We start from the raw sequence: 24662 nt of genomic DNA, 5'->3' as shown, positions 1-24662 counted from the left end.
TTTGTACACAAGCTGAGAAACTGTTTATCCGTTGAGTTGTGTACAGATTAAACCACCGGTGCGCAGCAGCGTCAGGAAGTGCTCTCAGGAAGTAGTTTGCTGCCGTGTTTGAGTGACAGCTGTGCGGTGACAGCCCTCACCGGGACGGCGGCCCCGCAGAGCCGAGCCGAGACTCAAGATGGCAGGTAATGGCACTTTTTAAACTCTGTTTTCTTATATACTTCCTTCGCGCCCTGGCACCCAAGAAGCCGTATTATGTGCGTCAGAGTTTAAACTATCAAAACAGCTGCGCCAGCTTCGTCAGATTTGCTCTATTCGGAAGCGAAGTGTAGCTTCAAGTCAAGCGAAAGGGCTGGACGAGCCGTGTTAGCAAACTTAGCACCGCTCGCTAGCTAGCTGGCTAGCTAACGAAAGCTCTTCAGCGATATCGAAATGGGTGGCTTTGAGCCTGCATAGCGTATAACTCCTTAGTATGTGTGCTTTGGTGTATAAATCGCCATTGTCTCATGTAGTGAGACGCCGTCGCGATCCTTCAGTCGCGATATTATTATCGAACTGTTGTCATAGCAAAGGCTAGCGAGGTGACCCAGCTAACGTTAGCCGAGTTGCTAAAGTCATTTTCAGCCCTAAGCTGGCCAAATCCTCCTTTATGCCATAACAAAGGGGATATGGTCTTTGCCAACCTGGTATGTGGTGATGTTATTAAAACATTCATGACATTATTTACCCCTCTCAACGAAACACCACGTTTAATAGATGTTGTCGAGATACGGGTTGAATTTATATTTGGAGCACATTCCCTTGCTTGCCCAGCTGTAAACACAGGCATTAGCCATCCAACCACATGCTTCTTCTTGTGGGACTTATTTCTGGGCTTTTCTTTTGACTACGCTACCACACTATTGACCTGTATCATGTGCCGGGTGGTACTGAATACAAATGGCACAAGATAGCCTTCTTGTAGCATTACTATGCTGCGTTATCACCCAAATAGGTTGTAAATGTGTTGAAAATCTCATTTCAACTAAACTGGTTTGTGTGTCTCTTTTGGATTGCATAACGTAAAGCCAAACTAAAAATGTAATATTCAGACAACAGCATTCCCGTTGTATATTTAGTCTTCTCCCTTACTTGTATTGTCACCAGAGCTGTAAGATGTCCATTAATCATTTAGTTGCTCAGGAGAAAATAATCAACAGCTATTTTCATAATCTATTATTTATGATCAGGAGCTGCTTTTCTCTATAGTAGATATGTGATATTTTTGGACAGTTTGTTAGACCAAACCAGACGTCTTTGTGTCTTATAAAACCTTCACTGTGTATTGTTTGTTTTTACCTTTAAGACCCATTTTAACACAGAAAATAATCAAATAATTATTATCATCTGCAGTTCAGCCAATAAGGAATCTTGAGTACTGTAATTTACATAAGGATTAGAAATAACATTTTCCTCTGATATCAAAGGACCATTAAATGAGGAGGGGGTAACATGAGGGGACATGTTGCTATTCAAGGAAAGGTTGTTGAGTATTAATTATTTTAATGCCCTTGGGATCCTTGTTCGGGATCCAGGGAAAATAAAACATTACTTTGATATTTATTGACTTGTTTTAATTCTTCACTCATACACCAGTGCTCTCATAATGTCCCTATGATTGCATGTTTCGGTTTTGCAGATTGATTAATCAGCATGATCATGGTGATTTATTGTCAGTGTTACTGAGGGAGACTTTGTCCCTCCTCAATAATTTGCAGCTCGTAAACCTGCAAACCCTGGACTCCTTTCATTTTGTAAGGCAGACTGTTGTATACAGCCAGTGATGGTATGTTGATGACAAGTCTGCCACCCTTTAATTGTCTTGTATTTGCAGGTCTATCTTTATACTTTGAAGATGGCCATGATGATTTGGACGACTGTAAGTATTCCCCTGATTTTAAACTCCTCACAAAATCACATCAGATACCTAATGATTGCTTTCTTGCATGTACTGTATGCCGAGCTTTGTTTTCCCTGCCTTCAGCGGGAGGGCATTCATGCAAGTGTCATCTTTCTGGGCAACCCCATTCACCCATGTGAAATCTAAAGCTGTCAACAGTATTTCAGGGTTTTACACCATGCTATTATTAGCCGTTATACAGACCAGCGGTCCCTGTTGTCTGCATTACCCGGAGTGATGAAACAGGGTTTTGATCCAACTGCAAAGCCAATGTGTGTATTTAAGTCAAGTTTACTTTTCTGACATTTAGTTCGACTCGGTATCATCAACATGACACTTAAACTACTGTGGCACATCTGTCACTGTCCTTATGATAAATGTTTTGTTTTTGCAGGAATGATAAGCGTGTTTCAGACATTGTTACAATTTGTGTGACTAAAACGACTTTACTCCCACAGTTGGATTTGACGACTATGGTTCAGAGTGTGATGGCATCCGCATCACAGCCTTCCTTGATGCAGGACAAGACAACCTAACTCCTCTTGGGAGGCTAGAGAAGTATGCCTTCAGCGAAAATGTTTTCAACAGGTAAGTGGAGCCCTGTGCTCAGGAAATGCCTAAAACTAGACAATATTTGTAATATCAGACAATTGGAGGCCTGTACTATGAAGTGAGACTGGTAGGTTATTCAGTCATGCTTGGAGTTTTCTGGGATTACATAATTTACTCACTTTTAATTAGGGTAGACTTCCATGTCAACCAGGGTAGATCACCATGTTGCATGGCTAACTAGCTGCAGAATAGATTAACTTTAGAGTCTGCCAGTAGCGTGAATACAAACTGGTTAGATCACAGAGAAAACAGAGCCACCAGGCAGACAGAATCCTGACTGGTACAATAACGTGACTAATTATCTTTATATATTTTTTATGGATGAATCAAAGTATTTTATTGTTCCAGTCCATCCATGTAGAAGGGGATAATTTACCACACAAAGTTACAAGATAATTACGATTATCTCTGTTTCAATTGCACAGATTTACTTTCCTAGTATAATCCCTGATATTACAGATGCTTTTCCAATTATACAATTATCCTTACTGTACTATTTTGTTTGTGTTTTTCCAGTGTTACAGCTACTTTCTGGTCTATCTATGTGATAATACTATTTACATTTGTGTTGAGTGCTGCTGATGCTGTCAGATGCTCACCACAGATACTTGTTCCATTCGAACCATGGCTTTGTCCAGACTGATGTTGATGAACTTTAAAATGCATCTTTATTTCCACACTATTGCCTTTCACCCACACAAAAACCCATTGTATGGTGAACAGTATTTTTGATATCAAGGCTTGGCCTTTGGGCCATAGAATCCCGTTTGAAGCCTAAACCCTGATTTCCAGTGTGACCTCTGTAATGTAGATGTGTCCTGTTGACGATTGTGTTGTGTCATTGAGCCACACCCAGTCAGTCTTAGAAACAAGGAAACATCTGCAACCTAATAGAACTTTGTAACAAGGAAACATTTGTTAATTGGAAAGAAGCATCACTTGTGTTCACGAGTGCATTTAGGCTGATAATATTCAGATTAATGTTACACTCTATAAGTGACGGTTCAGTATTGATGGGACTTTCCTAGCAATCTAAGTTAAACTTTTCTTAACTGTTCAAACCTTATTAGAAGGAAATGTGTCTTTCACTTATTATTATTATTATTATTATTATTATTATTATTATTTAGATTTAGATTTAGATTTAGAGTTTACTGATTCCAAGGAAATACTTTCTTGGGGCTTATGAAGCCAAGTGTTGCTCAATGAGTAATGGCATAATGTTGTGCAATGATGTGTAGTTATTTGTATTTTTCATTATATTTCTTATATAAATAGTATTTAGTTATGAAGTATATCAAGAACCTCACCTGAGAAATTAAGATATTACATTGACAAATGGTATAATCTCAAGTCATCTCTTGACATGTTGGTTCATTGTCATCTTGAAGACTCTCTGCATTCTTGTGTACACTATTCACCTACCAACCTGTGTTAACCTTATAGTGCAGGAATGCAAAAAGACTTCAAGTAGAGCCCTGGGTGGATGGTATCTGTCTCAACATGGCATTAAGTTGACAGCAGTAGTCTCTGTTTACAACATATTTTAAAGGATAGTTTGTGTCACGTGTGGATTTTAATGAGGTATTTTCTGCTTTGTAAAGACTGTCAGGTAAACTTGCTAAAGTATTTTGAATCACATTTCCTCTGCAAAAATTTATACGGCATAGTTGTTCCCACAAAAATGTGTTTAGCTCCTGCCTTCATGCTTTTCATGCTCAGCTTTGCAGGGTTCAAGCCCTCCTGTCTTGTCCAAGTACGTGGGTGTGTAATGTACCTGACAGCCCTGTCAGTGCTGTTTGTTATGCTGTGTTCACTCAACACTCACAGGTATTGGCAGGCGGTCTACTAACTCAAAGCTCCTGTTGCTTTCTAGGCAGATCGTGGCTCGTGGCCTGCTTGATGTGCTTCGAGAGTTCAGCGACAATGAAAATGACTTTATCAGTGTCATGGAGACAGTTGCCAGAATGTCAGAAGATGGAGGTAGATGCATTTTCTTTTCTATTTGTTCAGTTGTTATGTCTTTGTACCAGAATCCAAATTCATGTTAGTTTTTTTTTATTTAATCTCTACATGTTTGAAATTACTAATTACAACAGTCTTTGCCCCATGTGGCACATATTTTAATCATTGTTTATTAATCATATAATGTGACATGTGTACTCAGAACCTACAGTGCGAGCAGAATTGATGGAGCAGGTCCCCAACATTGCCATGTTTTTACATGAGAGTCGGCCCAACTTCCCAGCAGCTTTCTCAAGATACTTGGTACCCATTGTAGTCCGGTATCTCACTGATCCAAATAACCAGGTAGGTTTTACATTTTCTGGTTGTATGGGTGACACACATCAATGATAAATAAAATAACCAATCAGACTTATTTTCTGTTAAGTGTTTTTTTTTTTTTTTTTAGAATTGATTTTAAATCTGTTTTCATTTTCCTAGGTGCGGAAGACAAGTCAGGCAGCGCTGCTCGTTCTGTTGGAGCAGGGCCTCATCTCTAAAGCAGACATGGAGACTAAAGTTTGTCCAGTTCTACTGGACCTCACAGAACCTAGGAGCGATGATGACTACAAAATAGAGGCTGTTGCTGTAAGAAAACCCACTTTATAAGTTCTACTATAAATATAAAATCTAGACAAACTGGATTTTCGACTGTTAAATGCAGCTAGAGAGGCAGACAAGGTTTCTTCTAATGTGTCAATGGTGATCATCACAATTTCAATTTAAAAAGAACAAGAAGCCAGCAACACTCAGTGTCTTTCTGATGTCTTTAATGCCTCACTGGTACAGGCAACTACCACAGACTGGTTGTGGCTACTTGTTCTTTTTAAATTGTTTGTTAGCCGAGCACCTCCTGACTGTTTCTTTTTTTTTTCTTTATGAGTGTGCGCGATCTTCCTCCTTCTTTGATCATCACTCAATGTTTGTGTTTGAGTCAGACAACAGGCTCTTTCTTGATGGAGCATGACTGATGCCAGCAGAGATTGTTTCTGAGTGACACATGGCAAATTTCAATTTATATCAAATAAAGGAATCATTTAATGAATTAATTTGTAATGCATAATTTTCAGTTGAATGCACAGACTTTAAATGTGATCATTAGTTGTATTATCTGTCATTTATATTGTATTTTTAGAGTTAGTTATTCAGTTCACCCTATTCAAATCAAGTTTCCTCAAAATTAGGTTGTGCCCCTAGAGACACACACACTTCCTGTCCATCCCTCATTGTTTCAGCCTCAGTGTCTTATTTGACACTCTGTAAAGCTTTTCAGGTCAATTTTCAACTAGCTGTCAGTCATCAATGTAGAACAGTTCTGTAACTGATGCACAGTCTAAGCTCTAACACCTTCCATATGTTTCCTCCTACAGATCATGTGTAAAGTTGTCACCATGTTGAGCAAAGACACAGTGGAGCATCTACTTCTGCCACGTTTCTGTGACCTGTGCAGCGATGCCAGACTCTTCCAAGTCCGGAAGGTAATATCCCCCAAACCATGTTTACATCCTCAGTATACCATGTGATATTTAGATGTTCAGTCTCGAACTGTGGTCACAACTGAGCCAGTGCATACTTGAGCAGGAGTTTAATTCTGTTTTGGGCGTTCCACACGGATAAATTCAATAACTCTGAGTTTGCTTTAATTCTGTTTTGCACATCAAGTCCACACTATGCTGTTGTTTTCTGAGGAATGTTAATTCTCTGGTGTGACTGGTGCCAGTTGGGGAAAGGTTTTTGAGAGCTGCAAAGGTGGTCAACATTTTCAGCTCACTTTTATTGTAAGACCGTTTATTTTCAACTATTAAGTAAACCTCCCTTTTCTCTGAAGTTCATTTATTATGATTTTTTTTTCTTCATAAGCTCATGACCCAAAAGCCTTGTTAAAACTTACAAATCTTTTACAGTTTACAAATAGTAATAGAAAACTGTGCAATTGGAATACAGTTTTACATTACAGATGTTCTATAATGGTTTTGTAGGGAAGACAAAGAATCGTTTTAATAACATGTTACATATTTGTATGTACAGTTTTTTAAATTGCATTTACAGGAAATGTGGTTTGTCATTTTACCCAAATTACATGTAGCAATTATGTTAGCTAAAAGTTCAGCTTGGCTTCCCGGAACAACGTCCGGATGCCAGAACAGTTGTGATGTTTTTCTTCACAAGGCCATGTAAATAATGCAAATATTCCTCAAAAACAAATGCACACACTCCATGTTCCCTTAACCAAAGCATCTTGATGAAAATTCTACTGAAATACTGTGTTACTCTTTTTGAGCCAGAAGAAATTTGGAAACCAGTCTGTGCTTTAAAAAAAAAAAAAAAAAAAAAAAAAATAGAAACTCGTTAGTATTCATTCCTATTAGTTTGATTGGATCTCATGTCCTATTGATGGTCCTTTAAATTCTTTTATCTAAAGGAATAAATTATTATCATCATTAAGTCACCATTTTTATCATTATTTATTTGAGTCTTACTGTAGGTTTTGTGTCATTGTCGTTTGTGTTGCAGGTCTGTGCTGCAAATTTTGGAGAGTTTTGTTCCATCGTGGGTCAGGAGGCCACAGAAAAACTACTGGTGAGAGAATTGAGCCTTCATTTTCACATATTTACACCATTATGGAGCATGAAATTTAGTCGTTGGTGTTCCTCTTGCTTCAATGAGTCAATACTTAACACATCATGTGCTGAATTCCGTCACATTAGTTATAGTAATGTGCTAAGTAATAAGTTACTAGTTTGTTTGCAACCTTGTTTAAAAATCCTTTCATGCTTCAAAACATCCATTGTTGATTGTAATTTGGACTGACGTTGTTTGTTCTTAATGTAGATGCCCAAGTTCTTCGATCTGTGCTCAGACAGTCTGTGGGGCATCAGGAAAGCTTGTGCTGAGTGCTTCATGATGGTCTCCAATTCCACCTCTCCAGAGGTGCGACGTGCAAAACTGTCTCCCCTGTTCATCAGCCTCATCAGTGACCAATCACGCTGGGTAAGACACGAACAGAAACACATACAGGAACAATACGATTACATGAAACAGCCAGCACATTTATGTGCAACTTCCTCTGCATTATGACGAAAATAGCACATTTTTTTCCTCCGCCCCTTAAGCAAAATTTTGTTTTCTGCAGCACAGTACGCATCTTGTGCATCCTCCTGTTCCTGGTTTTGAATTATTATCACAGTGTATTTTATTGACAATTTTGTATTTTCTCAGTACTGTCAATTTAAGTCTAAAAGAAAAGAATGAACAGACTACAAGAATAGAAACTTTAAGCTAACAGGCAGTTTTGCAGTCTTTGCAGTTGTGTGGTTGCACACACATGTCCATGTGGTTCCACGTGAAGAAGAAGCAAAAATGTGTTATTGTGCAAACAGTTTGCTCTGACAGACATGTACGATCTTGTCCATCTACACCCAGTGTTGTGTAAACAACTGCACGTGGTTTCAATATCCACATGTGCACTACTATGGACCAGGTTTGGTTCTGGTGGTCCGTACAGTCCTGTCCAGTGATAAAGATTTAACCTTATTTTGATGGCTAGCTGAACACCACTTCTTTGTTGTCCCCCAGGTGCGCCAGGCTGCCTTTCAGTCGCTGGGACGTTTCATCTCCACCTTTGCCAACCCCTCCAGCACAGGCTTTCACTTTAGAGAGGACGGTGCCCTACTAGAGGTTGCTAGGTGTACATCAGATGGGTAAGACCACAAGACCCTTACCACGGCCATAACAGCAGATATTAAATGAGACACATAATGATGTTTCACTGTCATTCTGTGCAAATTATAAGAGTGTGAATGCTCCATTTTTGTGCATCTTAGGTCAAAATTAGGTGAGGATTTTATTGTAGTTTTATTTAGTAAACTCAAGTTTGAGTTGGTGTCGGCACAGACTCAGCTTAAGGTTGCGTCATTAGTACAATAAATCATGTGCATAATTTATGGGTTTTGAACAGGATAGACCAGTTTTGTCCCTTTGCCTCAGGGTTCATTTGCAGAAACAAGGAAATACAAGGAAAGTTGACATTTTGAATCCAATTTTAGTGGTACTTAATAGAGTTATAGTAAAGAAGCTAATGAAGATACACATTCTCTTTTAATGCTGTATTTTAAAAAAGGCTTTTCCTAAGTATTCCTATGAATTTGTCACTCCTGTTTCAGTGATTGCTCCCTAAACTCCCTGAACTGCTCCGACATCAGTGGCTGCCACACAGGAAGGACCATTGCTCACACACCTCCCAACCAGGACGGCCGCGCAACACCGTCCCCAGAGCAAATGTCAGCAAGTGACAGCGAGGACATGCACAACTTTGATGACAACCACACTTCGGCTCATGCAGAGACGCACAGCAGTTTTACCCGCAACATCAACCCTACAACTACCAACAACGCTAGGAACATAAAAGAGACGGAGCAGACAGATGAGAACTTTAATTCTTTTCACTACTGGCGGTCTCCTTTACCAGACATCAGTGGGGAACTGGAGATGCTAAGTTGTCAAACTCCAGGGCAAGTGACAGAAAGGGAGGAGGGAGAAGAGGAGGATGAACCCGAATATAGTTATCCTGATTCCAAGCCAAGTCATGGGAAAGCTACGAGTGACCAGATCCAGAAGGTTTTGGACTGTTTGCAACCACACATGGATGACCCTGATGTACAAGGTGAGTGAGCAGAGTGAGGATGTTAGTGACTTCCATTCCATCAACTGCCGTCAGACCTGCTGGCCTGTATATTGATCTGTGCATGTGTGATTTTACCTCCAGCTCAAGTCCAGGTGTTGTCAGCGGCTCTGAAGGCAGCCCAGCTCGACAGTCCGACAGACGACAGCCCGACAGACGACAGCCCGACTGAACCCCAGCCAGAAGCGGAACCCGAGAGCGACACGGAGAGCCCGTCGGTGGAGAGCAAGTCTGTGGAGGTCCAGTCAGAGAGCGAGGAGAGCCTCACAGAGGAGGAGCCCACGACGGAAACTCCTCCAGCTTCAGAGTCGAGCCCTGTCCAAGAGCAAGGAGACGAAGAGACGCAGACGGAGCCCTTGGAGGATCAGGAAGAGTCTCCCCCCGACTCGCCTGTTCTAGTAAGAGACTATTTAGATCTATATTATATGGCTGCGCAAGTAGATTTACTGAACCAGGGCTGGAATTACACTTGATGAATGGAGTTCTGCTGTTGCTAACTAAAGGTGCTTTTCCACTACAGCTGAGTTCTCTAGTACCTCAGGGTATCCGCGGATCCTTAAAAAGTCTTAAATTTGACTTGCTGGAACCTGCAGATACCCTGTACCTCCTCAGCGGGGGCGGGGTTGTCACGGGGGCGATCGCCCGCGGGGCCGCATTGTCTCTCTCTCTTTTTTCGATCTTCTCGTCGGCTCCAAACCCACTCGTCTGCACCTCGATTACGGACCACAGCGTGGTTTTCCACACAGCAGTCATTTAACTCGGGTGAAGGAATAACAACAGTCTCGGTACACATCAGTGGTCACTGTTGTCGCTCTGTTTTTGAAATTTCCGGGTTTGATTCTTATGTCGGACGTAGTGCTCGCACTCCTCCAGTGACGACGCTCTGCCCAATCAGTGGAAGGCAGTCGGCTGACGTCACGTTTTAGTATCGCTTCGGCTCGCTTGGAACCAGGGCCGAGGCGGTACGAAAATAGTACCTGATACCAGGTACTAGGGACTACTGGAAAAGCAAAAAAAAGCGGTCCGGGCCGTGCCGTGCTAGTGGAAAAGCGCCATAAGTGTTTTCTTCCACAGATGGCACCACTGCAGCACCATATGAATTTATAATACATAATAAGCTTGTACCTTCTCTTCAGGCCCCTGAAAATTGTTTCAATGTATGTCTGAGTAAATTAGTAAATGAGCAACACCCTAACCCTAAACCTGGTTAAACACTCAAAGACACTCTTGTATATTGGGACTGTGTTAGTGTGTTTTGGTCAGAACTGACAGTGAGCTGGCAAGTAGGGCTGGATTTTAAAAGAAAAATCTATTATTTGCATTTTGCAAATTGCATTTTATTCCCTTTGTGCCTTTTCTCAGACAGCACATCAGTTAGTTCCCTAATATCATGTGTGTGGATATTTGTTTTCTCCTCAGGAGTCTGAACTGATTGAGAGCGTGGAGGAGGAGGGAAAGGAAGACTCAGCTCACAGCCCCATGTCTGAGGATAAGCCTAAGATCCAGGTTAGTAGCACTGCTCTCACACATCCTGGAAATATTGATCTGCACCTAACTACTGGTATCGATTATTAATCCATATGCGAGTTAAATACCATCTCTCCTTGCATTTATGTTCCCATTTCATCACTGGACCTTTTTTTAATTTTTTTTTATCTTTCTCTCTCTCCAGAATGTCATCCCACAGCAGTTGTTGGATCAGTACCTCTCTATGACGGACCCAGCCCGGGCCCAGACAGTGGATACAGAGATCGCCAAACACTGTGCCTTCAGTCTGCCAGGAGTCGCTCTTACTTTAGGAAGACAGAACTGGCACTGCCTCAAGGACACGTACGAAACGCTTGCCACTGATGTGCAGGTAAGGAAAGAGACAGTAAATCGTGAGGGTAATGGTGGATTACAGTTGCTGTTTCAGCTGCACAGGAAATATAGGCCATCCTGCGACAGATTTATTGAGTAAAGTTCATTTTAAAGTATTCCAGTTGTATAGGACGGGACGTCTTGCTAAATTGAGCATGGTCTCAAAAGATTGAGATGATTATGAGCCATGCCAGAGGCTGCTAAACTGGTTCTATGACCTTGTTACACGTGTATGGGATTTTTTTTTTTAACTCAAAACTTGAATCACGTCAGGCATGACCTATCAATCAGGAAAGAAGAATGGACGCAGGTTCCTGTCAGATTCATTCCCCAATCAAGTGCGATCAATATGTAATCTCTGACTATCCAGTTATTTTCCTCTATGTCAGAGCCCTTGTTCCTGTATCAATATTTTTGTCATATTTTGATTGGTTGGTTTCAAGTGTTTTCTCTCATGACATTTGTGAGGTTTTTTTTCTACGTGGAGTCAAGTGTAAAGCAGCGCTATTATGACACAGCATTACTTGAGGATATGAGCAAGAGAAGGAAATATACAAGGTGTTGCACCACCCCAAATAGCACAACATGGCCGTGTGACGTTACACTGCCACACTGTTTTTCATTATCAGCACTGTCACTGTTGGCATGGCAGCAGATCAGTGGACCATTGCCAGTTTCTCACAGGTTCAGATTAATGAGCTGCTTCTCAAGAACTGATATAACTTGATGATATTTTACCTCAATTATTATAGATACTGTGGGACATCTTTGTTTTTCTATTCAGATGAACAATCTTTGTTTCTTTTACACATGCTTGCTCATGGCTGACATTATAATCCTTCTGTGTTTCCCACCTCTCACCTCTTAGTGGAAGGTGCGGCGTACGCTGGCTTTCTCCATCCATGAGCTGGCCGTTATCCTGGGAGACCAGCTGACAGCAGCTGATCTTGTCCCCATCTTCAATGGTTTCCTCAAAGACCTGGATGAGGTTCGCATTGGTGTCCTCAAACACCTGTACGACTTCCTCAAGGTGAGACTTAGCCTCATTTACCACTTTTCCAAATCTGATAACAATTTTCGACAGTAAGATTAGTACGTTTGTTTTTATTTTGATTACAAAAAGGACTCGGCTGCATTGACAGTCATATCATGATTTGATGAGGAAAATAAATAACAAAGCTGGTTCATCTGTATTCTTTGCTACAGCTGCTGCACGCGGACAAGAGGAGAGAGTATCTGTACCAGCTGCAGGAGTTCATGGTGACGGACAACAGTCGCAACTGGAGATTCAGATACGAGCTGGCAGAGTGCGTCTCCTTTTCCTCCCATTTAAGAGGGAGTTAGGGAATAATGTGCATTTTAACATTAAAACATTTACAGACTTGGGAACCTGCCTATCTCAAAGTGTGGTCCTCGGGTGGTACACAGTTTTCATTCAGTTATAGTTGTCTCTAGCATCTCTGTAAACTTGTCTATGAATCACCACAAAGCCTACTAGAGAGTATTGCATGTGTCTTCAATATCAAAATCGAATCGAATGTAAATTTCAAACATTATTAGGATTGCATGTTTATTTTAAAATAAACATAAAAATGATCGAAGTGACACTTGAAAGGAAATAAGGATGAAGCTTACTGTACAGTGGCTCTTAACCTGAATAAGTGATCCTTCCTCTGAAAAAGTTTCTAGAAAACACTTTATCTACTGTTTTTGCTCTTCATTCAGACTATTATAAATTGTGGTATATTTTATTCTGGTCATTTGTAATAAACAATGTTAATTTCTCCCTCCCTGTCTCCTTCCAGGCAGTTGATCTTGATCATAGAGTTGTACAGCCATTACGATGTGTATGACTACCTCAGACAGATAGCACTCACACTGTGCTCTGACAAAGTCTCAGAGGTCAGGTGGATCTCATACAAACTGGTAAGTACACAGCAGATCAAATGATTTTTATATTTCTGCTGATGTATGAACATCTGGGGAGGAAGAACAGCTGCTCGTGCAAGACGCTTTAGTCAGCTAAAATATATTTTCTGAAATGTAGAAGTGTTCTTTTAAACGTTTTAGATGACAGCCTGAAGTCTTCACTGTAGCTTTCACTATAGTTAATCTATTACTTACTGTGTTTTCAGGTTGTAGAGATCCTTCAGAAGCTGTATGCATGTGGTGCTGATGATCTGGGCCTGAACTTCATCAACGAGCTCACAGTCAGGTTCTGCCACTGTCCCAAGTGGGTGGGGAGGCAGGCCTTTGCCTTCATCTGCCAGGTCTGTTGTGTTCATCTCTCATTACTTTGCATGAAATGATGAAATCATTGCACCGCCTCCCTGCCTGTTCTTCAACTCCAAATAGCAGTTTGGTTGTTTGTTGGTAAAAAGAAATGAAATTGCAAATTGAGTATTCTCAAAGCAGAACTAAATCGTCATTTATATTTTTTATTTTTGTATTTATATTTTATAATCTTCATTTTATCGCCATTTTTCTTTGACTTCCTTATAAGATGTGCAATGAGTAGAGACAACATTTGGTCATGTTATTTGAAATGCTCCTTTATGTTGTTCTACAATATTCCTAAACCGATGCAAACAAATGACCGGCCGTTCTTGTGTAATGACCACGTCAGACACTCTGATGACAGATAAGACAGCGACAGCTTTTCTAGCGTGTGTGAAAATCACTATTTGTCCCTCCAGCCTGTCTAAGCAACTGTCCTTGCTGTTTCCTAACATTTCAGGCCATAGTAGAGGAGGACTGTATGCCCATGGACCAGTTCAGCCAGCACCTCCTGCCCAGCCTGCTCAGCCTCTCCTCAGACCCAGTGGCTAATGTCCGTGTACTGGTGGCCAAGGCGCTACGACAGAGCGTCATGGAGAAAGGTAAAATTTAAATGACGTCGGCAACTGAGAACCTAGTTTTCACCCTTAAACTCCCAACGGGTTTTCCATGGAGTTTTTTCTCAGTGGATGTGAGGGTCTAAGGACAGAGGATGTTGTTATGATGCCATGTAAAGCCCTTTGAGACATGTTGACGATGTTGTGCTGGTCGAAAAATCTATTCGCAGCGGACGTAATTTAGTAGTTAATGCCGTCAATTGACCACGTAAATTCTAAAATATTGTAAAACCTGCGCTCATAGCCTACATAAAGAACATAAAGAAACGGAAGGCCTATTCTCAGATACAATAATTTGCAAACATAAAACACATCTGGACTGGCTCATTTCATAATAACGCGGCGTGCTGGCAACTTGAAATAATGATAAAAAGTCAGCTGCTTTGTAATAAAAACTCTACAAACAAACTGAAAAAAAATCCCTTGACAAGTTCTCTTTTTTTCTTTTACTTTTTACGCATTTTCTGAAATGTGCTGCAGCTGTTTTAAAATCAAATGCGTCTCCGCGCAGCTTGAAATGCGCATCAGTCGTGTGTAGGGCTGTCACTTTTTATTCGACATTCGAATATTCGTTCGAATGTGGGGGGGAAAGTTCGTATTCGAGCAGTAATGACCTGCTCGATATGCAGGCTGCAGCAAAGATACTCTATTTACCGTCTTTGGCTGCAGTGCCCGGTGCCTGCATAGCGCCGCGGAACGTCCACCGGACGCGGAAGGGCCGCGAACAGCCGAGAAGCGGAGCCAGTTTACTTTCTGTGCCCATATTAACCGCTGGTGTGGTGTTGCGGCGTGCACCTCCGCGGCCGGCTCGCGCCGTGCAGCGTCTGGTCTATTTTGTGTGAGAGCCGCGAGCAATCGCGTCAAGCTGGGCAGGAAGTCAAACATGAAACAACGAGAGTATCCGGTCAATTTTCAAAATAAAACGCCGCGACTGTGTGTGCTGCGGCTGCGGCGGCCCGGGGGGGGGGGGGGGGGGGGGGGGGATAATATTCGAATATATCCGAACGAATTACGGGTCATTCAATAATCGTTCGAACCTCATTTTTCTAAAAACTGACAGCCCTAGTCGTGTGTCTTTGCTCTCCCCCAGGCGACTTCGCTGTGCTGTTATGCGATTCTGCAGAGAGACGCCTCCCTCCACTCAGGGTAGATGTCGCTGAAATCTCTGATTTCATTTTTTTTTTTTTTAATAAAATTCAAATTGTGCTCGGACTCGGAGGGAATATTCACCGGACATTTTGACCTGCGGGGTTAGAAAATACCGGACTTCAGCAGATTTTACCGGTCAAAGTCCGGTAATTACCGGACAATGGAAACCCAGACAGAAATCAAATGAGGAAAAAAACGCTAAATGTTGCTCTTTTTTCAAAATAAACTTGCGGTCTAAACTACTTAAAACACTTTCTAACGCTGCATCGGCGTCTGCCGCCAAGGTTTATGCTGAGTTAATCGCCTCCTGGATCTAGGTCCCGACTAAACACAGACATGAGAACGTTTCTCATCAAACTCTACTGAACTACACAGTTTGTTCTGAACAGTTAGTTGTATTCTTGTTACACACACCCTCTAGCCTTTTTGAGACTAACAGAGTCCTGTATGTGGTTTCCAGCATACTTCAAGGAGCCGGGCTGTGCCTACTCTGATGAGCTGGAAGAGACAGTGATGGCTCTGCAGTCCGACAAGGACCGGGACGTCCGCTTCTTTGCCAGCCTGGACCCCAACAAAGGCTTGATGGACACGGCTCCCTTGATCTAGCCTCAGCGCCCGACTCCTGTTAACAGCCCACCTGCCTGTCTACTACCTGTCTGTGTGACTGACGCGCCGTCAGCGCAAATTCTGCAACACCAGCACCCGACCAGATCCCCAACCACTCACCTGCTGGGCAGATCTGCACCAACAACCACTTGAGAATCATGTCAGATTACAGTCTAAAAAAAAAGAATGGGCATGCTCAAATAAAACACAACCCAGTCTCTGGTTGGGCACTACATTAGCGCACATTTCCATTCACCACACAGAACGCATACTTCTCTAGAGTTTTCAGGAAATGAGCAGGACTCAGAGGTCGGCTGCATCGCTTTGTGGGAGCTGCCGTATTTTCGCCTGAACTTTTTCTCACCCTCCACACTAACAATGACTCGATCCTTCCCCAATCACAGACTTGTAAAACTACGACGGGCTCTCTCTCTCTCTTTCTCCAAAGCTCACTGTAAGCTTGATTATGAAATTGCTGAATTGATTTGTTTTTTAAAAATTCCTTATTGCTTCTTTTTTTTTTGTGGATTTCTTAACGAACAAGCGGGCGAGGCCTGCCTGACTCTGACGTGTGCACTAACTCAGGGGGACTCATCTGAACCTAAACAGCATTATTAGCTCACATGTAAAAAAGCAGCAGCTCCTGGATCCCTGGTGATGAAACTACAGCTGTCTGAGCAACAGACCAGCCAAACCAAGTAGCTCTGCTGGTGTCTCGCGCCTCATTTCCTCCCAAATGCCTCGTCTCAGACGTGCTCTGTCTTCTGAGATGTCCTCTGGGTTATTGTCTGTTTCCCCTCCTCCCTTCTCTTGTTCACTCTTTCTCCTCTGCATTTCTCCACCTGGCCTTCACGGGCCGCTGAAACCACTACTGCATAGAAGGAACAGTGATTCTGCCACTCAGCATAACTCTTGATTAAAACCATATCGTTGACTTTTTTTTTTTTTAAACAATACCTTAATAAACTGTTGACCAACCCCCACCCTCCTTACCCTCCCTCTCTCTCTCACTCTCGAATCTGTGTCTGTTTACCAAAAATGTGACACAACATGTCTCCCAGATGGCAGGAGACCAATGAAATACCTCTGTTTGGACATGACCGGCCTGTGTGTCCTACACGTAGAGAGACTTCTGTGGTTCAAAGAGGCGCCCAACGTCCTCGACGGGTGGTTTCTTTCGGAGCGATTCTGTGGCGTTTGACTGAAACATCTAAACAAGGGCTCACGTCGATGTGCCACAGGATGATGTGAAAACGGACGAGTGGAAAAGCAAGCACACTGTTGGATTATGCATGCCCCTGCCCCCCTCCCTCCCTGCCCCTCCCCTCCCCTTCTTCCCCTTGTTTATAGTCTATTCCAGTTCCCTAAGGTTGACCTCCTGATAATGATTATGTGACCATGGTAGCTTTCAGTGGATCTGACTGACCAGTTGTACAGTAGGAAATAGGAACAGCTGTATGAGAAGACTGAGAGACAACTGATCGTTCATTCCCGGTCTCGGTGGAATGATTCAAGTATGAGGTTTCTCAATTTTTTTTTGCTACTCTTTGTACAGCTTGAACCTGTGGAAAATGGTATGTGTTTATGGAACCAAGGCCAGTTTAGTCGGGGTGTTTTTTACCCATTGAGATGTGTGAATATTGGGAGCAGTCACCAAGTCACTTTTTGTAGTCTCTTGAGCTTGTTTGTTTCCCTCTGTTGTAAAACGTAAACCCTCACACCACCCCTCCCCCTTTTTTTTCCTTTTTTTTTCATAGACATAACTTGAGAACTTAAGCTGATTGTGGTGTGTGCTGTGCATCTCAAGTCTTTCTTCCTTCAAAAGGAGAGGTCACTGCGGTAATGGCGGTGTCTGCTCATCTCATCTGTCTGCAATTTGTGTCCATCTCATTTTTTATGTAGTAGAACAGTTAATATATACATTTTATGAAAATTATTTTTCTTTTCAATTATGCACCATTGTTCAAAGATTTTATATCCTAACTTTACAAAATTTACAACCTTTGTAATATTCAATGGTTTCTTTTAAAAAGACGTTTTATGTAATGTTATTTTTAGTATTCTGTAATTAAAATGATGAAAATTAAATTGCTGTGCTTAAGTTTTGGGTTTTTTTATTTTGTGTTATTGACCACTGAGGGAGAGAGAAACCACTGCTCCATCAAGAAACAGTGTTTTACGATTTAATCCACATGACACTGACAGTACAACAGCTGTGAGTCGAGACTCTTAATTTTATTAATACTTAGCACACTTTTCTGGGCAAATTGAATCGTAGGCAATTGGACTTTTATTTGTCTGGGAAGACGTTTTGACTCTTATCCAAGGGGCTTCATCAGTTCGTACGCAACAAGTCTCACTAGTCCAGAAAAGAACGATGGCCTTGATGAATGAGAATATCCAGACATGTTGCTGAGAATTTTGGGTCAGATACCCTAAAAGCAGTGCAAGAATATGAAAGATTGGCCCGGAAAATCGTAGAGCAAACTCCAACTAGTGCAGACCAGTGAGACTTGTTGCGTACAAACTGATGAAGCCCCTTGGATAAGAGGCGAAAACCCAGACAAATACAAGTCCAGTTGCCTACGATTCCATTTGCCCAGAAAAGAACGATGACCTGGATGAATGAGAATATCCATAGACTACTTGGCACACTGTAGTGTTGAGGCTGAGACATTGCAGTCAAATGATCTCTCCTCTCAGTGCAGTTGAATTCTCTGACTGCAGATTTCCTCTGTGTGCCTGGAGATTTACATGTTTCCACCATTTTGTGTCAATACTGAATGAATATCTCGGGGGTTTGGGCCGTTGGTCTCTATTTAATGACATGTAGATTTAAAGAAGAGCGAAAATAATTCAAAGTTAGAGTCCTACTTGTCAGACAGTTTTTTGCAATGCAGAGAATACTCACTTGTATAAGATTTGCATTCATTCACGTCTCAGAGGCTTTAACCAGTGAATCATTGATGCTTTTTCATTAAAAAAGTTTCTTTATTAGAAATTGATAATTAAAACTGATGCTGAGTAATGTCAGTCAACAACTTCAACACTACGTTCTTTAGTTTGTAAATGCATAAATGAGGTGGTTGTCCTCTCCTCTGCAGCAGATTTAAACTTCATATTGTCGCTGTGTCTTATTTCCTTTTGAAGAGCAGCAGCTTTCGGTCCCATGTTGTGCTGCCGAAGCTGCGGAGGAGCTCCATGCCACACTGTCTCTCCAGGTGCTCCCTCACATGTTCTGCAACGTCCCCACGGATTTTAAGAGTCTTGAAATGGTCAAAGTCTGAGCGTCCCAGCTTCCTCAGCCGCCGGGCCGCAGAACGGTAGCACTTCCAGGGCTGGGCCTCCAGCAGCAGGTGCTGGCTGACGGAGGCCAGGGTGGAGAGGAGCTGCAGCAGACCACAGTCCCCGTGGTTCAGATGGACCCACATGGTGACGGCCAGGCACAGACTCAGGTGGAAGCGGGAGCAGCTGTGCTGGGTGAGGTAACCCTGCAGCTGCTGGGTGTCCGTGGTGACGTCCAGAGGGATGAAGGAGATGCTGCCGGGCAGAGGGTTGGTCTGCTGAGCCCGCTCAATAAGAGCCTGGTCCAGGTCGAAGCCCAGGAGATGAACTCTGCTGGTCCTGTCTGACTCCTCTCCACACACCAGATGTTTATAAAAGGCCACACTCAGGTCCTGTCATTCAGAGAGGGAAACAAGAAAGAGGATGGCTCATTACCATGGCAATTTAAATTGAGATTCCTGAGCAGTGCTGCTATAATAATAATAATAGTGTATTCTTTTTTTTAAACTGAATACAGTTAGATGAAATGAGTGTATACAACATTAATACACAACTAAATCACCATATACACGCTAGGGGTTGACAGCAAAACAGGAAAAAGATAAACTTAAATAAATATTTTGTAAAGCTTACAGAGGTCATACGTTTTAACAGCTTTTTTATTTTCACAATTCAGCTTCTTGCCAGAAAATGTACATCTGTGTATGTAAAATTTAGATAAAATAATTAACAAATTAAGTGTTTTCTGTGGCTCTGAGGCAAGTGCCCTGACGTCATCACGGTTTAATCATCTGTTGCATTACTGGAAATGAATTTTTGAATTTCTTGATTCATATCTGGGAACTATTAAGTCAGGATTTTGATTTTTCAGGACCTGTCACCTCTGTTTTTGACAGTTCCTGTAGTTAACATCAAATGTACAGTTTTCTGTCTGTAATGTACCAGACTCACACACCCCTGAGTTACATCCCACGTCCAGAATCAGTGTGGTCTGGTCCCGGTCGCTGTAACCCAGATCCTGGAGGAGTGTGGTCGGGATCAGACTCAGGCGGTTCTCCGGGGGGTTGAAGGTGTAATAGTTGATAAAGTTGCCATAAGGAGCGGCTCCTGGATCATTTAATTCATCAGCAGGATCGCTACTTGTACATGTTGCCATTGTAACGTGTGCGCCGAAAACACTTCCGGGTCGAAAACATGCACATGTGTTTATTATGATGGACCGTAAAACCGATGTAAACCAGCAGCTACACGTTGTTATTAGCATGAACACACAGATGGAAGCCCAGCTGTTTGGAGATAGTAAAGTCTACGGCCATTGAATAGAAGTGTGTTTTAAGTTGACCCAACATCACCGTTTTTACAGAGAGTCGTCTCCGTGTCCATAGGTGGCGCTCTGCGACTTTGGGAGAAGACGGAAAGTTTACCCTCCGAGCTTCCGTACCTTACGAAAGCAAAGGTGAGTTAGCTTATGTGCTAACTTCATATGTTGGTGCGTTGACATTGAGGACTAGCACGACAACCTGCATTTGTTATCGCCTTTTAAAATAAAAGGTAAGAAAAATCCAAAGTAATTTGCACGGGCAGGAGTTGTGGCAAAGGTGTGTCATATTTAGATGTCGATAAAATAGCGTATAAAGTGTTAGAGCTAAACGACTGTGGCTGGCGGTAGAGATACATGAAATTGTGTCGAGGCAGCTGAGCAATAAACTCATACAGGCTTATAACTGATACTTAACTATAACGTTAGTCTGACAGTCTTGTGTGTTTTATACAAGCTCACTTACATCGTCCATACAGCAACTGATTGAAGTGTTTGTGAGCGGCGTGTTCAGCCATGGTAACTCTGCAAGTCACATATTAGTGAAATCTTCATCGTTTTCTGTATCTTAAATATCTTTCCACAAATCCAGGTTTCACTATGCACTTCTTCACAGCAGAGCTACCAGTATTTGCTGATGTCATAATCTTATGTGTGAATAAGTGATGTGAGCAATGGCAGAGAAATGTAACATCATAATACTATGGTAGGTCAGAATAATTAAATGTGCACGGCACGTCATTAGCAAAATGTACAATTTATTTATGTTGTTCCATCAAACTATAACCTTTCTGATTGGTTAGCATCCAGCCATCTGCACATGATTAATTAATGAATTACACGTGTCGATATGTGAGCAGCATGTTAGTGTTTTCTCTAGATGTAAAGGAGGTGACTACTTACAGCTCCACTCAGTGGCGGCTGGTGAAAAATATTCTAGGTGGGGCTGTTTGTCCCTGAAGTTTTTGGTGACCATCTTGTTAAAAAACCCCAAACCCATTTTTAGGGATAAACATTAATTATTTATTTGCCTTCATAAATCAGCAGTTTGACAGATAATGACAATGAACAAACAGTAGTCTTTCACTGGTGGCACACAGTGGACGTGAAATATATTAGCAAATAGCCTACTCTTAATACAAAAATATGGTTATTAAAAGGCATGTGTATGATGTAACCTACAGCAGTGATTAATGTTAACTATAGACAAAGTGTGACAGGAACACTATAGGAGGAACATAACGTGATTAAGTTTGGTCTGACCTAGCTGATGTGAGATTTTAACTGCTGCATTATCAGGTTTGATGACGAGTCTAACTGTGAACGTACTGGTCACACCTGTAAACATATTGAACAGTGCTGCAGCCTGATGCTCCGCATCACAGACGTCCTGTCACAGCCTGGATGATGAGTTTCCCCTGGTGTCACTCAGGAATAACAGTGTCCAGTCCAGTGTCCCAGAAGCTGGATGAACTAATAAAAACGCTCTCGGACGAGCTGTGAACGCACCGCGGACGAACCAACAGCCTGTAGTCCAGAAGTTGTCTCCGAGCATCAAGAGAGAGCAGTCTCTGGCGTGTCGGTTAACGGTGCTCCGGTCCTCCGGTGCTCCTCTCACACACTACGCGGCCTCCTGTCACATCATAACAGCCTCCCGCCACAGGCCCACAGAGTTTTATCCACCTGTTCGTTGTATTTCCTCACCGTGAAACTGTGTTTTTCATCCAGCTGTGAAGCTCTGCTGCTAGTCCTGACTTCTGCCTAGCTTGGCTAACGTTAGCTGACAGCACCGTTCATGTGTCCCTTGAGAGTTCATGTTTTGTAATCCGTTCAGATAAATAGGTCTCTAACTCCAGTAACAGTCCGTGTGGTATCTGTCCTCACTGTTTAAAAAAAAGCAAATTATACGGGAAACAGAATTTGAAACTGAAACTGCGTAGCCATCCTGCTACCGAGGACAGCTCCTCGGTTAATTTCCCCCTCGATTTCTGGTTGCCACGGGAGACCAAAATGTTTGGTTTGGGGCGATATTTTCTGCGCCCCAAAGGCATAAAATCCGACGACGCTGATTGGCTAAATTACCTGTTGCTCTGTTTATTTTTTACTTAGCAACAGTCACTGATTGGCTGAGCCGGTACACTGCTCGGGCGACTTCTCCAGCGCCCCAGACACAGAGCGATAGATATAACAGAGACAGTAAATGAACCTGTAGGCAAATTAGCCTCTAAATAATGGTTTTATTTTATATACAGCTCGATTTTAAGAATTCCTATCACATTCACAGGTACAATAAGAAAAAAATATTAATTTTAAATTATTATTTTGGAAAAAATTATAATAATTAAAAATCGCTTTTCATCAGGGGGGGCGGCGCCCGAGCGCCCTCTATTGACCAGCCGCCTGACTGGCTCCACTACTTCCTGAAGTAGTGGAGCTGTAAGTGTGAGTGAATGGATTAATGTATGTTATGAGGTTAGCTATATGGTGTTGAAATGAATGTAGGCTGTATGTATGGTTCCAGTTAGTGTATGGATGCATGCGAGTGCTGGCGTCAGTGGATATTTACATCAGTAAACAACTGTATGAGTGGGATTGTCCAGTGTCTGTGCTTACTGTACATTTGTACTGTGTGTTGTTTTTGCTGTATGATTTTTCTTATGAATTGCAACTCGTTCCCTTTGACACATTTCTCCCTAGTGGAGACTAATAAAGTAACCTTAACCTAAACTACATGAGTTTCCAGCCAGGGGCGGGTCCACAAGGGGTAAAAACAACAGTGAATCTGGGGGGGCTGCCCAAAAGTAACACAAATGAAGGCTGCCATTGACCGCTCTCTTGAATATTTATATTGTACAGTTTACACGTCTTCATCTTGCTTTTACTGGCTACATTGAATCTTTCACCTTGTAAGGAAGATGGCTATGACCTTTCCATTTTCAAACCTGTAAATATTAAAATTATAACCAATCAATAATCAACTCTAAATAAGAAGTCTTAGCAGAATAATCAACAAGTGAACATCAATATCTTATAATCTTACCCAGTAGTTAGAGCTCAGCTCTGTACAAACATCTCAGTGTTTTGTGTAACAGTCAGTCAATATGCAGAATAACCAGAACAAACATCCCTCAGTTGGTCAAATGGAGAACAATAACAATCTTACACAATTTTCTTTATTTCCTACACAGAACACTGGGATGTTTGCTGTACAGAGTTGAGCCTTATGCTGCGTTCACATGGAGTCTGCTAAACGGCATGCCAGACTCCATGTTAGTGGACGAGAGAACGACGGTAAAACTTGGGGGAGCACGGAAAAAAATACTGTGGACGGCAAACGGTAATGCCGTCCCGAGTTCAAATATTTTAACTTTTGCCGTCTGCCGCGACGGTAAACTCAACTGAACGTGACGTGTGAGTACAAGTATGTTGGCGTTGCCATAGCAACATGGTGACGCGTCTTGCCGTTGTGCCGTGCCATCCGACAGTTTGTTTGTTTTTACCATTCTGTCCAGCGGCATTTGCCGTTTACCAGACTCCATGTGAACGCAGCATTAGTCAGAAGTTAGTGCTTATAGCTCTTTACAGTGAACACAGCAGTGGGAAAGAGCTTTACACAGTGATTGACATTGCCACAAGTCAATGACCATTGGGGGGGGCACACAGAGTGGCCAATCAGATTGCAGGGGGGGCAGGTGCCCCCCTGTGCCACCATGGAAGACCTGCCCCTGTTTGCAGCACAGCTACAGTATAGGTCTGTGTTTTATTGCTGCTCCTGTTCTGATGTCCTCTCTTCTGTTCCCTCAGGACCGTCATCATGTTGACTGGAAAGCGGCTGGCTGACATGGGCTATCGGGCATTTTCTGCCTCGATGATGCTGCTGACGATGTACGGAGGATACCTGTGTGTCATGCGAGCACAGCGCTTCATGGAGAAGCAAAAACAGCTGAAACTGGCAGCAGAAAACCAGGACTCTGAGGTCATCAAAGACTGACGTCAGAGGGACTGATTTCACCTTTGCACACATGTGGACATTTTCCCATTCCTTTTTTTTTTTTTTTGGTCCATCCCTAAATCATGAAGATGTTTGTTCTTCTCAGGATGTTGGTGTGAATTCACTGTACGAGTGTTGTGCCCTCATAAGGAATATTATTTTGCAAAGAACATTACACGCACCAGTGGCCTGTATCAAATCCATGTTGTGAGTGGCACTGTTTCAGAATTAAAGATGGTAATTATTTGTATTATATTCTATTAAAATGCCTTTAACCATACAGAGTGCAATGTCGTGTTTGTAAATGGGGACCCCAATAAGAG

The 24662-nt window shown here is 42.2% G+C and overlaps 2 protein-coding genes and 1 long non-coding RNA gene across 3 annotated transcripts; 2 read left to right on the top strand and 1 right to left on the bottom strand.

Annotated features, from left to right (window-relative positions):
* The first annotated feature begins 6 nt into the window (after positions 1-6).
* Positions 7-17833, top strand: ppp4r1l (protein phosphatase 4, regulatory subunit 1-like). Its single transcript, XM_083972434.1, has 20 exons — positions 7-185; positions 1874-1918; positions 2398-2527; positions 4428-4534; positions 4719-4861; positions 4997-5143; positions 5926-6033; positions 7070-7135; positions 7388-7546; positions 8132-8256; positions 8719-9218; positions 9321-9634; positions 10656-10742; positions 10909-11094; positions 11965-12126; positions 12303-12403; positions 12902-13022; positions 13232-13366; positions 13834-13975; positions 15600-17833. Exons 1-20 carry the CDS (start codon positions 179-181, stop codon positions 15743-15745), a joined length of 2931 nt encoding a protein of 976 aa, XP_083828560.1. The 5' UTR covers positions 7-178; the 3' UTR covers positions 15746-17833.
* A 1025-nt stretch (positions 17834-18858) lies between these two features.
* Positions 18859-20201, bottom strand: bcdin3d (BCDIN3 domain containing). The gene is made up of 2 exons (XM_083972077.1): positions 19986-20201; positions 18859-19422 (listed from the first exon to the last, which is right to left on the bottom strand). Exons 1-2 carry the CDS (start codon positions 20184-20186, stop codon positions 18880-18882), a joined length of 744 nt encoding a protein of 247 aa, XP_083828203.1. The 5' UTR covers positions 20187-20201; the 3' UTR covers positions 18859-18879.
* Positions 20202-20442: 241 nt separating this feature from the next.
* On the top strand, positions 20443-24619 carry LOC310985837. Its single transcript, XR_014595377.1, has 2 exons — positions 20443-20581; positions 24153-24619. It is a non-coding gene; the product is annotated as an uncharacterized lncRNA (long non-coding RNA).
* Positions 24620-24662: the final 43 nt, after the last annotated feature.

Source organism: Trachurus trachurus (assembly GCF_905171665.1).
Source record: "Trachurus trachurus genome assembly, chromosome: 5".
NCBI lineage: Eukaryota > Metazoa > Chordata > Actinopteri > Carangiformes > Carangidae > Trachurus > Trachurus trachurus.
Note: the sequence above shows the minus strand (reverse complement) of the source record. Positions and strands in the feature narration are given on the sequence as shown.